Source organism: Phallusia mammillata, chromosome 2 (genome assembly GCF_965637545.1).
Source record: "Phallusia mammillata chromosome 2, kaPhaMamm4.hap1.1, whole genome shotgun sequence".
Taxonomy (NCBI): domain Eukaryota; kingdom Metazoa; phylum Chordata; class Ascidiacea; order Phlebobranchia; family Ascidiidae; genus Phallusia; species Phallusia mammillata.
This window is the reverse complement of record NC_137253.1, coordinates 31028521-31045273: the sequence shown is the minus strand read 5'-3', so window position 1 is coordinate 31045273 and position 16753 is coordinate 31028521. Positions and strand designations below refer to the sequence as shown.

The window sequence follows — 16753 nt, the reverse complement described above, 5'->3', positions numbered from 1 at the left end:
AGACAGCCGATGCATTTTAGTAAATGCCAAAAACTGCATAAAGGCTATGTTTTATTTACATGTATAGGCCTTTCTGTTGCTTGTTGAAGCATTTTTGGCAGCAAACTTTGGAAAAGCTGATCAAACACATCATGTTCTATATACATGGAAATTTTAATTTAGCCTTGTATTACTGCGTCACAACAGTCACCTAGATTTAGCTAAACCTACACTGTTTCGTAGTCAGTAATAACAATATAAAACCCTTCATTTTTCAATTTCTCAAACAAACCTTAATCTCTTCTAATTCGAAAGGATGTAAATGAGTTTAAAAGTTTGTTATTTCCAAAATGTGGGTCAACATTGAATAGTTCTCGAACAAAAAATAAATCAACTAAGAAACTTGCCCTAGTTTTGTAAGTCCTCTCTATTGCATGGTGTTAGGCGGTAAAACACTTTATATTTCCTTTTTGCTGCTGACACCATACAACATATGTCACAACAAACAAACTATCCAACCCTTTAAAAGGTCACCTGCACTGTATGCCATGTTCAAGACACTGTAAACTGCTATTCGATCACAACCCAGGGGCGACACCTTACGACCACATTAAATATAAATTCCGAACACAAATTTGTACATAGTTGGCTAAAATGAGATAATTTCAACGTTTATTTATCACAAGAAAATATAAAAAACGCCTAGGCAAAGTAGAGAAAGACAGTTTTACCCTACAATGTCATCCATTGTAACAAATTTCTATCTCGTGTGATATTCTATCTCTTTAACCACTTGATTTTACTTACGGTGTTGCGCGCCAAATTAGATTGGGCAGGAACTTGACCGAATGGTCTGGCGCGCCTGACCCATATACAGACATAAAAAACCCTGATCGGGATTCGTCCCCGGGAGGTTCCTGGGTTCGAACCCCGTGAAATAAAAAAAATAAAAAAATAAAAAGTTTGTCCAGTGGTAGTACTATGGTACAGTGGGCTTAACTGAACTGTAAACAAATCCGTTTACATGCAGTAATCGTTAGATTGAAACAGTGTAAAAATATTAGATTGGTTTGTGTGCCTACGTCAAGGTATAATTTGGATTGACTATAAGCCTAAGTAGGATTATGATATATCTAAAGTGCAAACTTACGTAATACCGACTTTGTGGTATTGTCACATGTTGGCAATAACGTTGCATTTGGTCATCGTCACATTTCTAGACTCATCATAATGATTATTTTCACGTTTTGGAATTTCAAGCTTTCTACCATTCCTTTACGTTAACATCATGTTTCTCGCTTTATATTCTCCTGTGTTTTATAAACACAATAACCCAACCTAACCCAAACTAACCTAATCAACCTCTAAGTCTAAGAAGTAATTTACCGTTTTTTTTTTGTCAGAAAGCAGTCTGGTTAATTGGACCCAGCCAATGGTTTAAGCTAAAATACATAAATATTTTCCTTGCAAATATAGCTATAGTTGATGGACCTAACACCAAACCGACCTAAAATGCGTTTTTAGGCCATTGTATATTATTTGCTAATGTGTATGTGTTCTTTATTATATTATGTACGGACGTACTTTTTGTAGGCTTGAATGTAGGTATATCAGTTAAACTTTCGGGACTAATTGCGCTTTTACAAAACGATTCGGGTTCGAACCGGGTCCGGTATTGGGCCAACATTTTTTAATTCTTGTCCGAACAAGTTTAACTTCCGTCTTAACCAAGAACGACTTTACACAACAAACACTACAAATGTTCTTTTATAAGTGAGACTTTAGTTCCACGAACTGCCTTACCACCTCCTTGTGTTTAAGGAGCGTTTTGGAACTGTAAGCACGTTCATAATGAAAACAAGGCACACATTACATACATGGTTGTATTTCAAGTTGGGTCAGATTCCCTAGAGCAGGCATTTCAAACTCAAACAACTTTGAGGGCCAAAACTAAACTTGTAAGTGAGTCGAGGGCCGCACTATCGAAACATTTGTTACAGCGTAACATCATAACAACAAAATTGCATGATTAAAAAGTAAAATGTTCATTAATTCCATTAACTACATTAAAAAAACAATATTGTTATAAATTACAAACAGATATACAGTAGCAGTAAGAAAAAACCAACTGTGCGTTATTGCGTTGTGTGAAAACAATGGCATACAATGACGCAACAATCGCAATAGCTGATTCTAAAGATGGGTTATTTCCATAATTTTGTTAAAACGTTGCAAATGCTACTAATAGTGGATGATTGATTCATGTAAACTCTCTGGCCTGACAGTATATCCTGCCATCGTATATTGTATAACTTCTAAAAATTGCTTCGCGGGCCGCACAAAAACTCTTGAAGGGCCGCATGTTTGACATCCCTGCCCTAGAGCGTATTCATAAATTGTAAAATGAATGTACTTCGAATTGAGCAAACCTAATGTACGTTACTATCAATGGAGTTTTGCTGGCGCGTATATATTACCGTGAAACTGTCATTGTCGAGTTGATTCCATTACTTTATTTTCTTGCAGTAATTATGTTAAATGTCGCGCTGTGCTAAAACCCGATTCCAACAGCTTGTAAGCAGGGAAATTGTAAGCGAAAAAGAGCAACATTTGTGTACGGTAAGTACAACCTAACATGCACAACGATAAATTACTTTAATCCACAAGATAATATATATACAGAAACAAACAAAGGTTTTGAAACTCGAAAGAAAGACATAAAAACCAATTTTGATAAGATTTTTGTCGACAAGTGTTACTACATTGGTTCTAACGGTAGGTATTGCTTTTGTTTGCTGAAATCGGCAATAACATACTCTACACGTGTTTTTTCTCAGACGTTGTTTACACTTGAGTTGTAAGTAGAACCTTATAATTTGTGCTCGTTTTCAAAATCTGGATGACACTGCAGCGATAAAGCACAGGATCAATTAGTTAATTAAAAATGCAGCAAAGTGAAACTTATTCAAAGCTTGCACTTCAAGCACATTTAAAACATATGTACAATTTCGTATTGTGTAAAAAAGGCATCAACAGCACACGGAACTTTCTTGCAAAGGGTTAGGCTGGAACTTTAATAAATGATAATTAGGATATTCTAAAATACATAAGTTCATTATGATTTAATAAATAATTTGCCGCTAGCTGTTCGATTTGAATTTAGTGTGTAAGTTCCAGCTGCAAAATATAACAAAAATCACACACATACATAAACACATTCATTATTCGCTCGTTTTGGATCAACAGCGTAACAACGTGTTTATTTTTTAGCACGATCTTGTGACTTTTGTCTATCATTGCTTAACTAACAGACACACAAATATTACGCGTTTACGCATAGAATTGTTGATTTGCATCCGACGAGACTTATTTATTTGCGTTTTTTGCATACAGTATAAGACTTTGTGCCAGTGGTCGGCAACCACCGGTCCGCAAAGAGTTTGTTACCGGACTGTATACTTTTTCAGGATTAATGCTTTAAAACATTTTGCCCATGTATCCCCGGATGATAACTAATTAAGGCGTTTTCATTGATAAATATTTGTTGTTATTTTGTAGGCCGGTCCGCGATAAAGTTTCAGTTTCAAAACCGGTCCGCATTAAAAAAGGTTGCCGACCCCTGCTTTAGAGTAATGATATTGCGCCGTTTAATATCGGTTTTTACTGTTTTTGCCTAGTACGCTGAGAAAAAACTAAAGCTAACAAAAGTAAAATAAATCAAGCTCATGTCAAATATTTAAACATATTAATCGCACTGTATACTTATTGCGGTCACGTTAAAATAAGAAACGCCTATCCAATAGGCCAGGGGAACCTGATTCAGATTGACATGATAGCAGTCTCTGTACCACCATCCACCTCCAAACTCCTCCGCACAATGGCGACTGTAAATAACAAAAATCACTGAGCTGAAATTTAATGCAAACATCAGCATTCTTACGTAGAATCAACGTCGTTTTCCCTGTCGTAGGTGGAGAACTGATAGCCGTTGTGATAGTGCACATAATCAATAATTGTTGATGACGCGTTGTAACCGGAAATGCTCAGTTTGTAGTTTCCCATTTCGGAGCCGATTCGGAAAATACTGCCAAAAAGTCAAGCTTCTGATTCGAAAGGTTTTGAAAAAATCAAAAATTGTTTTTCACAAATTTCGACACTACAAATATAGTTATACTTCCTTATCGCCTATTGAATAGTGGACAAATACGTTTTACACTTTTAATCACATGTGCCGTCTGTTTCCGTCATTCGAAAGTTATAGAATGACGTATCAAGCAAAAACGTCTTCACAACAACAGAGCAACAAAAAAACGGAAACGCGAGCACAGAAGGAAAAAAGGCAAACCTCACGCTTTGTGAGAAACCCAAGCGACAAGCGGAGCTACACACATATTCAAGGTTAAACTAATCTTAGAAAACTGTGCTCGATTTTTCAATCCCAACAAATATAAACAATAATTACAAGAGAAGCTTTATGGGGTTAGTTATATTTGTTCACCTGTATTCGGCAAATTTCTCTTTCTCGCCGGGGTTTGTTAAATCGAATCGAACTCGGCAGGATTTTGATTGGGTCATCGCGTGCATTTTTTCCAAACCTATGTTTGCAGAAGCATGTGTTTAAACGAGATTTTTCTGAAATCGAAACTTCATGTAGAGTAAACTTAAAAAATTATGGCTTTTGTGAAAACTATCATTGTGATTTATATTGCTAGCAGCGGCAAGGATTTCCTAAATCAAGAGTATTACAGTAAAAGCATATAGAGCCAATAAATAAAGAGTATTACAAGTAATTAGAAAAAATTCTGGTAATGTAATACAGAATTTTTTTTCACGGGGTTCGAACCCAAGACACTCCCGGGGACGAATCCCGATCAAGGTTTTTTAAGTCTGTATATGGGCCAGGCGCGACGGACAATTCGGCCAAGTTCCTGGTAATGCATTAAAGAATCGTGGGTTAAAATTTGCTTTAGCAAACTATACCGTATACTGTGTTTTGTGGCACATTTTTTCAAGAAAATGTGGCTGTTTTTTCAACAAATAAACACATCAGATTTACACACAAGAATCAAAAACAAACCAAGCCAAAATTCCCCAGATGGGTTTCCAAACCCAGTTTTATAATCTTCCCAGGGTCTTCTAAAGTTAACACTTCCGTCAAAGCGAGTTTGAACCGTCTACAATACAATAGTTAGTTTAAGGAAAAGTAAAGAGGAATGATGATAACTCACAGTCCATCCTTGTGAACAGAGATTCTTCAGTTTTTCGGCAAGTAGAGATTCTTGGCTTCCTGGGGCACAAGGCAATTCTGCCAAAAAGAATATTTTTAAATTAGGTGGAATAAACCTTCTGTGGCCAAATACAAATGTCTTTCTTGTCTAAACTAATCCCAGGACGACAAGTCAATGCAATGCACAGTAAATTTTCCATTTGTCCAGTTCATTGCGTAAATACTAAGTAACATAAATCAACAGCTCGTAATGTAATGTGCAAAATCGACTTACCGGTCTCACAGTTTCTTCCAGTGTATTTTTCCGGACACAAGCAGCCATAATCAGCAAGCAAGTCGACGCATGTGCCGTTAATTGCACACGGGTTCACGTAGGAGCAAACGTCAAAATCTATAACAGTAAAACTGCTAACCAGGTAGTTTACAACCTGAGGACCGCGCATGTTCGAGCTCGCTTTTCAGCCTATGTTTGCTCTAAACAGACTTATTTCGGGGCCGACTTCACACTGGACCATACTTATCACGTTATTCCGTTCAGTTTACGGCCCATTGTGGACATTGTCTAGTACAGGAGTCGGCAACCTTTTTGGCAACGCGTGCCAATTTATTTGTTATTTCCATATGTTAATGACCTCGCGTGCCAACGTTTTTCCAAATAATAGTGGTTCGTGTCAGCAGATATCAATAATTAATATTATAATAAAGAGAAAGCAGAGTGTTTTGAACTACAAAAAGCAGTGTAACAGGTTAAATCATACTTCCATATAAACACCAAAATCGGTTGGCGTGCCATGGGTTGCCGACCCCTGGTCTACTAAAAAAATCAGGGCCGGGTTTTTGGTTGTACTTTTGGGTCCCGGCCGGTCTCACAATTTCGGGCATGTGGCCAATGTGCACCAAGTAGTAAACATTACACTTATTTTTTCTTCATACTAAGGGCCATTAATAAAAGCCCTAAGTTTACCATCAAACGAAAACCAGTCGGTGTTGGTCGTGTTTGTGCCGTTGTAAGCCTTTGCCTTCATCGCGTAGATGACAACCTTGCCACCAGCGTCTGTGAAAACAAGTCTTTTGTGAACGGTGCTTAATTTTCTGGTGTACTTTTGGTACTGCAACATGTTTAAGCAAAGTACAACAAAAAGTTGAGATCGTCAAAAAAACCTAAACTGTTTAGAAATTAAGTTTTGAAGCGACACAACAACGTTATACATGGTCCTATATCGACTGGTCCCACCAACGTTATACCCCCAGTCGTGTTTACCCACAACGCGCCAACCTCACTTTCTTGTAAGCCCCGGTCACCTAATGCCTTTTAATACACGGTGTAGCTGCAGCGCGCCAATTGTGCCCTTCGTTGTTTTGCGCTTTATAACGTTTTAACGTTGCGCAGCTATATCCGGCTTGGTGATTTTTTAGTGCTAGTGTGTCGCTATGTTCACCGAGCGAAATAAACTCATCTCTCATCTCTCATATGGGACGTTTCTGAGTTTAATTTGAAGCTAATATTTTGATTCAATGCAATTTCCTTTGTTGTGGCCAGTAGCATTGCTGATAAACACGTCTACGCGACGGAAGCACGCTTGTACACACATGGGTTGTCTATTCGGAAAACATCTTCTTGTGTTTGACTCTGTCAGTCCACTAACCTGAAATCGTTCCTCGCTTTTTCGCAGCAGCGCAGACAGAGCTGTTGGTGAAATATTTTCCACTCGTGTACGTGTAGGAAGCAGCCTTGCATTTCGCCGGGCAGTAGACATGGGTAATCGGTAATTCGCAGTCGCCAGTTGTTTTGCATGTCACTGCAGAAAACAATAACAATGATCGGTTGATTTGTTTTTGAAATCATTTATGCAATGAGAAAAACATCACACAAAGAGCATCTAAAAACAACTCGGACACAGGATTCACTGGCAGGGGCAAAATTTATGATTTTGCATCAATCTCGGGCCAGAAATCACAAATTAAAACTTATTTTACTCGTCACACTGATATTTAAATTTAAGTCGTTGGTGTTTATGGGGTCTGAGGGCCAAACCAATTTCGTGAGTCGTTTGATTCGAGACAAATATATAAAAGTGTGTCGCGTTGATAAGGTATTAAGACTTAAGGTAACAAAACAAATTTTGACGACATTATAAGTGACTTGACAATGATAAAATATAAGGTCGTTTTGTGCTTTTTCGTAGGAGGAGGGCACACACACTTGGGATAGGAATTTTCATCTGTAAACAATTTTGAACGGAACCCAGAATTGGTTAATGCTATAGATTACAAATTTGATGCTTCATAGAGCTAAACAAACTGGCTGTCTAGCAAAAATACCGGAATTTTATCCCAAACGACTATTATTTCAACGTTCACCTATTTAAGGTGATCGTATACACCTTACTCTGTACAACGCGAAAGGAGTCGATAAAACAATCAAAAGACATGAAACTTTGTTTAAAGCGGCAAAATTGTCGGTTTCAAATCTATTCATACGACTTAAAGAAAAAGCTCTTACTTGAGAACGTGTAGCCGTATTGTCCCTTTGCACATGTTTGACTCTTAACACCTTGGCTCTTTTTGCCGTATCTAGACCCACTTTTTCCTGTTGGGCTGCGATAAATCGTCACAACTCCACCATCATCTAAAAAAACATACAAGTTTAACCAATAGTCGTCGGGTAAATTTGAAAGTCAGATACTCCACCATTGATAATAATAATAAAAAAACAATACATTTGTGTTCATGTACTTTGTTTGCACATATTGTTCAACCCACTGTCAATCCGTTGGTCGTGCATTGCTGCAAGACATATCGGGCCGCTTGTGTAGACCCCATTTCCACACAACGACGGATTTTCTTCCCAACAGTTTGCCGGACAAATCACGCTCGTGATCGAGTGCTTCAAGTGGGCAAACCGAGTCTTGCAAGTAACTGCACAAGAACATACATTTAGAATCGCCACTAAAACGTCTTTCGAAAGTTAAAGTTTTTCACGTTATTTCGCTTATATGTTTTTTATTGTAGCTTGGGCCAAAAGTCAAATACAATTTTTTCCGATTTTTGGACAATTTTATTCATGGCATTCTTTAACACTGCGATTTTTAGAAACATTCATCCGTGGTCCTACTATAAGTCCTAGCGCAAAATTACGCTAAAATAGTTCAGCATTTTAGAGTTTTGAAACTTTGACGAATACAAAACGTTTTTTGTCTGCTTTTAAAATGCCCATATTTAAAATTGTTTTAAAAAAGTTGTCTCTGATTGCTGAGCTTATAGTAGCAATTAAAAGTTTAGTCTTACTTGCTGGATTGTATTCGGTAGAGATTCCATCGAAGAAAACCGTCCATAGAAACACTATAGCCGCGTACACATTCAAGCAAGATGAACGATACATGATCAAAAGATACCTTGTTTAGGGGGAGATAAAATTATGAACCTTTTTTATCTTCAAGCAAAAGACAACACGAACTAGTACTGCGTTTCCAGCTAACATTCTGGCCCGATTGACAAGTCTTTAAAACTAACATCCCTCAAAACTAAAATCACTCAAGTAATCAGAAAAATATAAGCTTCGAATCCTACAGGTTTATGCCGTCCCAAAGTCAGTGAATTTACCGAGGAGTTATAAGCCAAAAAACACACACATCCGGTTGTTATTTTATCCAGCCGTGTCAGTATACTAGATGTAAATCAATAATTTTACTTTTAAGCGATTGTTAATGACTTAAATTGACCATAGTAAACTAGTTGTACTTTATATCTTTATCATTGTATGCTTTCCGCTAATACCAAACCACCTTTTCTTTGCCAATTTATTCCGTTTGTTAACCACAAACATTTTAAATTAATTTGGGCGTGGTTAGCAGGGACGTACTCAGCACAATCCGTTCATACATCCTGCTTGCAACACGCCATACCTGTAATGCAAGCACCTTGTCACATGCCTTTGATGATATAGACGGCTAAAAGAGAGTGTTCCTTCTTTTTCCAATGACGTTTTTTTATTATCCACACGTTATGGCAATGGTAGTCTGAAAGGTGATCCATTATGTATGTTAAAATATAGTCACTCGAACTGTCATACTTTAAACACATGAATTTTGCAAAAATCGCTACTTTGGTGTGCGATAACTTTTCAATGAAATGGGACAGTTATATTTGTGCAAAGTTATCGAATAACATATTGTTGATCGAAACAAAAACCACACCATATACAGCAAACAAATCTTTAGTCACACCAAACTTCCGTGGAAACAGCATTGAACGCTTTTGTGTTTGAAACGGCCACATGTTGCCCCACAGAACATTTAGGTTTGTCTAGTCGCACTAACCGTACCACCAGCCCCCGCCCCTGTTGCTGGCACAGTTGGCCCCTCTGTTAGGTAAAAACATTGATTTAGTTAGAGATCGGTAAGAACAACAGTACGTAACACCAGTGTATGCCCTCTCAAAAAAATACAAATCGTTTATTATTGTTGCAAGGTTTTATATTAGAAAAGTGTGACGATCAAGGCCCTTGATTCAAGGGTACTGGAATAATACAGATTGTCACAGATCGTGAAAACAGCACTTAAAAGAAAAAACGCAGTACTAGTTCGTGTTTTCTTTTGCTTGAGGTATCAACGCGACACACTGTTATAATTTGTCTGTGATCGAATGACTCACGAAATTGGTTTCGCCTTCGGACCGCATAAACACCAACGACTAAAATTTCTAAATCAGTGTGACGAGTAAAATTAGTTTTAATTTGTGATTTCTGGCCCGAGATTGATGCAAAATCATAAATTTTGCCCCTGCCAGTGAATCCTGTGTCCGAGTTGTTTGCAGATGCCCTTTGTGTGATGTTTTTCTCATTGCATAAATAATTGACGGTTTCAAAAACAAATCAACCGACCATTGTTATTGTTTTCTGCAGTGACATGCAAAACAACTGGCGACTGCGAATTACCGATTACCCATGTCTACTGCCTGGCGAAATGCAAGGCTGCTTCCTACACGTACACGAGTGGAAAATATTTCACCAACAGCTCTGTCTGCGCTGCTGCGAAAAAGCGAGGAACGATTTCAGGTTAGTGGACTGACAGAGTCAAACACAAGAAGATGTTTTCCAAATAGAGAACCCATGTGTCTACAAGCGTGCTTCCGTCGCACAGACGTCTTTATCAGTAATGCTACCTGACCACAATAAAGGAAAAAGCATTTAATCAAAATGTCAGGTTCAAATTGGACTAAATCCAAACCTGCAAAAATCGTCCTGTATAGGACCATGTATGACGTCGTTGTGTCATTTCAAAACTTAATTTCTAAACAGTTTAGGTTGTTTGACGATCTCAACTTTTTGTTGTACTTTGCTTAAACATGTTGTAGTACCAAAAAGTACACCAGAAAAATAAGCACCGTTCAGAAAAGACTTTTTTCACAGACGATGGTGGCAAGGTTGTCATCTACGCGATGAAGGCAAAGGCTTACAACGGCACAAATACGACCAACACCAATGCGACAGAGATCAGCCGGCTGGATGCCTGCCAGGATGGTAGGTAGTCGACTGGTTTGGGGCGCAGGCAACCAGTGAAGATGCGCAGAATCAACTAGTTAATTAAAGATGTAGCAGGTTGAAAGTTGTTATTAGCTTGTACTTCAAGCACATTTAAAATATATTGGTAAGTTCGTTTTGTGTGAAAGAACTCGCTGTTTGTGATCAACAGCGTAATAGAGTCTTTTTTAAGAACGATCTTGTGACGTTTGCTAGTGCTGGGGTCACCAAACTACGGCCCGCGGGCCGGATCCGGCCCTCCTGATGGGGCTTACAAATTTGATTCGCGGAACCCAAAACCGATGAGGCCGCGGTCCCTCTTTCAAAAGCGGTTGTTTGGGTGGTTGCTGTGTTTGAACACATTGGGAACGGTTGTCGAGTCTACGCTTTTCCTATTTGGCCTCTATGCTTTCAGTCTCTTGTTGTCAAGCGCAGCGTGTTGCTTAAAGGCGACTTCAGGAGCCGGGTTATTTGAATGTTGTTTACGGTGCAGAAGATAAAAGTTAATTTACTTCGGATATAAGTGGCATAACAGTGGTTGGCAAACTCGAAAAATGCAATGTAAATGTACTTCAGGGCAAAAATACTGTTTAATAGTCGATAGCGTATAGGCCAAAATGATCATTTCGATTCCAAAAAAAAAGTCGACCAATTTTTGGTCCGGTAACAATATAATCTTTTTCTAACTTGCAAAATGTTTGTTTACAGTGTATCGGATTGGGGCTGTTGCTGTCGTGATCTCAATAGAGACACAAATGTAACTGAAATATCCGCCGTCTTCTACGTACAAGAAAAAGAGGCACCAATCAACTTAAGCACATCAAGCTCATCAAATAAAATATAAGAACTATAATTTACCTTATTTGAACCATGTATTCATATATAACGCTGTAAATTTTCAAAATAAAGATTAAAAAGTGACATCATCAAGCAATGAAGTCAGGTTTCGCTTGGTTGCATAATAAACAGCTGTCTCAGGTTTCAAACATAAACAGTACCCTACCTATCTCATGAGTTTGTTATGTTTTGAAATTGACTCACGCTCTTTCATTGCACAACAATGGCAGACAATAGGCATAATGACGTCAGATCCCGGACGTCGCATCAGGAATGAATAACTGCAGTAGTATGTATGTAGTAGGTATGGGGGGTTTATAATAAACAAAACGATGTCTAGATTTTAAATTACTATAAAAGAGGTTGTGCATGAGGATCTAGCTTAAAAATGGTGTAACAAATTAATTTAGATCTGATTTACACCGGGTGCGTGTTCTGCATGTAGAAAAGTACGTCGTAGATTTCTAAACAGGTCAATACAAAACGTAGTTAGACATTATTAGTACTATGAAATATATACCGCAGATTTAAGGTTTTAAATTGTAATAAACCCGGCTTGATTAGGACCTGAATTACCACTTTGTCACGCTTATTTCGTAACTACCCCTTGATAAATCTATATTTTGGGGCTAATTTAGGCTTTTTGAAAAAAAAACGAGTTTAGCTGTGTTTAGGGCTTGTACATTCAATTTGACTGTTGGTGATGTATACGTATCTGGCATGTTTTGGGCATGTTTTTCTTACGGAAACAACCGTTTGTTAGACAATATCGTTTCAGGCATATTTGTAACAAAGCAATTAACATTTACGGCGTGAAACAGTTAGTTTGTTCCTATGATAGTTTGGTGGTTAAGATTTTTTCACGGGGTTCGAACCAGGACGCTCCCGGGGACGAATCCCGATCAAGTTTTTTTAGTCACAGTATATATGGGTCAAGCGCGCCGTGCCTATTCGCAAAATTCATGCCCTGCGTTAAGATTATAGTCGGTTCTTGTCTTACGTCGGTACTCTAAAGCAGTGGTCGGCAACCGCCGGTCCGTGGTCCGGTACCGGTCCGCGAAGAGTTCGTTACCGGGCCGTATAATTTTTCAGGTTAAATGCTACAAAACATTTTGCCCATGTATCCCTGGGATGATAAACTAATTTAGGCGTTTTTATTGCTAAATATATGTAGTTTTTTTGAAGACCGGTCCGCGATAAAATTTTAGTTTAAAAAACGGTCCGCAGTGCAAAAAAGGTTGCCGACACCTGCTCTAAAGTCTAAACTAAAGAAAGTAATTCGTTTAATTGCAACGGCGTTATTGCAGTTCATTTGTTGTGGTATGTATTTGCACAAAAAAAAGTGATTCTTACTTGAAACAATGTCTGTGGGGATTTTATTCAAGCTTTTCAACAAAGCTCTGCCCAAGATCAGCTCTTTTACCAAGTTGAAGAAAGTTTTACGAGCTTTGGGTGTAAGTCATTTATACAACTTTTATATTGCAATAAACTCTACAGTATAAATTATAAATATATTATGGTCTTTAGTTACATAGGGCTCATTCGTTTTAATTGCTATAGTTAAATACAGTTTACAATCGAGGGCGGCTTACATTATTTTTTGACACCTCAACATGCGGCTTATAATCGATTAACACGGTAGCATGCTATTTTATGTACTGTTATTTTTAGATAGCTCAAGTGACAATTGGAATAATGAGCTGCACAATGGGTTTGTTGCTCATAATAGACTCGAAGAATCCTCGTTATGTCCGAACAGAGAGTTTTTACTTTGATCAAGTCACTTATACCCATCACGGAGAAGGCCTTTGGTGTGGTTTTTGGGTTTGTAAATTCTAACTTAAACAATGCAGTATATGCGAATTATTGTACTCAATCAAGCCAGAATTTAAAGCATTTTTTACACAAAAAAAACTGGAATTCGACACCCAAATCCAAAAAGAATGCTGTTTATATGTTTACATCACTGTTTGTTTCCTATGTTATAGTAACTCTAAATAATCTTCAATAACTTTTGCAACTGGTAAAATGATCATTTTTATGATTTATCAAATGTAAGTAAATTTTAAGCTGCAGACAGTGCACACTGTTTAAGTTCTCACCAGCTGCACTGATGAGACTTTTTGGGTCGAAACAGTGTGCACTGTCTGCAGCTTATCATTTATTCACTCCATGCTTTTACATTAAGTAAACTCGTAATGAGCATTTTTATGATTTATCATATTTAAGTAAATTTGTCATTCTAAAATGTCGTTGTGTATGAATTGCAATGCGCAGGCATGACTCTACAGAAACCAAAGGTTGTGTATTTTTGGTACATGTGTAGATTTTGGCATCTGGAATTCTCGGGGTGATCTGCGGAAAGAAAACCATCAACCCTTGCCTGGTAAGAAATAAAAATCATTAGAGTCCTATCAGCAACATACAGTTGTAGTCCATTATGCGCATCGGAAAATCTATTAACATCATAACTTACATCAGTCGCGCATTTACATAAATTTCGATAGGCGGCGCAAAGAACACAAATCCTATTGAAAACGGTATATCTCAAAATATGCCTATGGTTAAGGCCAGTGGTTCTCAAACATTTTTATTGTCGGGGCCAAATGGCATTTTTGGCAAGTGTGTAGGGAGCCGCAAAAAAAACGAAACCTTAAAAAATCACTTTAATACAGTAAAACCGAAAGACTGTAAATCCTTGGTTTAAACAGAATCAGTCGGTTTTAAATGAAGGAATATATATTTCGCCTATGTGGCATCATCAGTTCCTGTAACCGAAATACAATACGATATAAAAATGATTGCTGAAACAAACACGATAAAATAAATAAAAGCAGTAAAACACTAAAACAAGATTTTACTGTTTCAAACTGTCAACGCTGTCTAAACCAACCTCAAACACAAACAGAACAAGTTTTCGCTTGTCATTTAGTTAAATCTGAGTTACAGATACTTTTACGAACGTCCCCCATAGACATGAACTAGTAATAAGTAGAGATGTACCGAATATTCGGTTTGCCGAACTTATTCGGCCGAACCGGCCACTTTGGCAAAGATTCGGTTTCGGCCGAATAATTTGTTGCGATTCGGCCGAAACCGAATCTTTTACGAACACACATTTAAAGCGTTAAACGTGTCTTTTCTGCTTATTATCAACGAAAATCGCGTCAATCATTATATTTTTTAACACATAGACGCTTTTCCCACTGCAGACAAAAAAATCACTAATTCATTATGGGGTTGGCAATCATGCTCGATGCAATGTTAAAACCAACAGAACTAAAATAAGGACGAAACACAACCATTCTGCACTAATTGCCTGGTAGATAAACTTATGTTTTCATGTCAAACGCGTAGGGTACGCCTTCGCGTGACGTCATAAATGATTCGGTTGATTCGGGCGCATTTATTCGGCAAAATCGCCGAATATTCGGTTTCGGCCGAATCGAAATTTAGCCGATTCGGTACATCACTAGTAATAAGTACCAAAATACTGTAAAGCATCTATACTATGCTGTTTAAACAATGCTTTCAAAATTTTTACAAACGATGCCAGCGCATTGTTGTAATAAAAACCTTATTTCTAGGTCGGCCTTACGACCTAGGGAGCTGCCAACCAGTAATTCTCAAACAGTGTTTCGCAAAATTTCTACCAAGTGAATTCTGATTTTGTGTTTTAGCAATTTATTCCACGAAAGTGTGTCTAAAAGAATAGTTTATTGAGTTTCTTAAAAGTTAAAAACCACTTCTGCAGTCCGCATTTCTGGCAAATGCCCTATTTAAAGTGTTATAAAGTACCAAAAAGATTATTACTTTAGCGTATCTTACATTGTAACACTCAAATCTAACTTATTTTTTAGGTTAACAATCTCCTTGGCTTCTCCATTGCGACTGCAATCTTTTCATTGGTCATGTTAGGTCTGGGTGGTTTATATGCCTACGCCTATTCTAGAGTAAGTGCAAAATACATTTCATGCTTTGCTAATGACTTAGTGGGGAGACAAATCACTTTGCTGCTATAGGCAAAAGCATTAACCATTTATCTCGTAGACAGCTGTCTTGAGTTGAGCTTATGTCTCTAGGTCAGGGGTGTCCAAAGTGCGGCCTGCGGGCCAAATGTGGCCCCCGGCGGCATTTCCCGTGGCCGCGGCTGTTTTTTTCAAATTGTGTTGTGTATGGCGCGACATAGTTTGGATTAGGTTTTGGCGATTTGCGACTTCACGCCAAAAGCTTTTCATGGAACTTTATTTTCCTGAAAAAGGAAGTTTACATGGTGCTGACGCAACAAAATCCCATAATTTCCCTAAATCCTGTATATTTGTGTTCTAATTCTAAAAATACGTTGGCCCGCGGGCGTCTTTACTTGGTAAAAATTGGCCCCCAATAAAAAACGTTTGGACACCCCTGCTCTAGGTGAAATAAAACATGGCGACACAATTGCCGGAAATAGCTGTCCGAAGTTAAAACGTTAGTAAGCGCAAAAGAGAAACCGATTGGCGGACCTTGACTAAACGCTCTGCAGCTGCACTGCGTTATGTAACTGGGTCTAAAGAGTTTGGGGCATTGTGGGTAAACACGACTGGGGAAAAACGTTGTTAAAACCAGTCCAGGGGGACCTAAGGCAGTGATTCTCAACCGTTCATGGAGCGTGACCCCCTAAACGTAACTTTTGGGCTCCGTGGGTCCCCTTAAGACCTTTGGTCTCCTACCAACAATTTAGTGGGCAAATTCAATTAAATATGGGCCCTGGTTGAGAACCACTGCCCTAGAGTAAGTAACCGTGTTAGGAAAAGATGGTTGGGTTCTACAGAGAAAAAGAATCTGAAAGAAACCCTGTTGGACGGTTGGATAAAAATCAAGAGCATTATAGCGACTAAAAACGCGTTGCTTGAGAAATATGGATCCCTTTTCTACACTTTTTTTAGGTTGATTACACACTTGGACTTGTGATTGAGATTTTTCTCGCAATCTTCGGATTCTTCGAGTTTTTTCTCAGCTATGCAAGTGCCAAGTATTGTTTGCAGATAACCAAGGCTGCTGGGTTGAAAGGCATTTGCGGGGGCTCGTGTGGAAAAGAGGTAAGTTTGGAACTTAGGGGATTTACCACAAGGGGTCCACAATTCACAAATTAACCGACAACCATAACGTATGTAAAAGCATAGAGCCAATAAATGATAAGCTGCAGTTTC

At 38.2% G+C, this 16753-nt stretch overlaps 2 protein-coding genes across 2 annotated transcripts; one reads left to right on the top strand and one right to left on the bottom strand.

Moving 5' to 3' along the window:
• Positions 1–3798: 3798 nt before the first annotated feature.
• Positions 3799–8623, bottom strand: LOC145213299 (uncharacterized). The gene is made up of 9 exons (XM_080081526.1): positions 8495–8623; positions 7970–8125; positions 7710–7835; positions 6853–7005; positions 6171–6260; positions 5481–5597; positions 5208–5284; positions 5057–5153; positions 3799–3863 (listed from the first exon to the last, which is right to left on the bottom strand). The coding sequence occupies exons 1-9, from the start codon at positions 8586–8588 to the stop codon at positions 3799–3801; spliced, it is 975 nt and encodes a 324-aa protein (XP_079937652.1). The 5' UTR covers positions 8589–8623.
• Positions 8624–8782: 159 nt separating this feature from the next.
• Positions 8783–11488, top strand: LOC145213297 (uncharacterized). Its single transcript, XM_080081525.1, has 4 exons — positions 8783–8795; positions 10110–10262; positions 10617–10727; positions 11436–11488. Exons 1-4 carry the CDS (start codon positions 8783–8785, stop codon positions 11486–11488), a joined length of 330 nt encoding a protein of 109 aa, XP_079937651.1.
• Positions 11489–16753: the final 5265 nt, after the last annotated feature.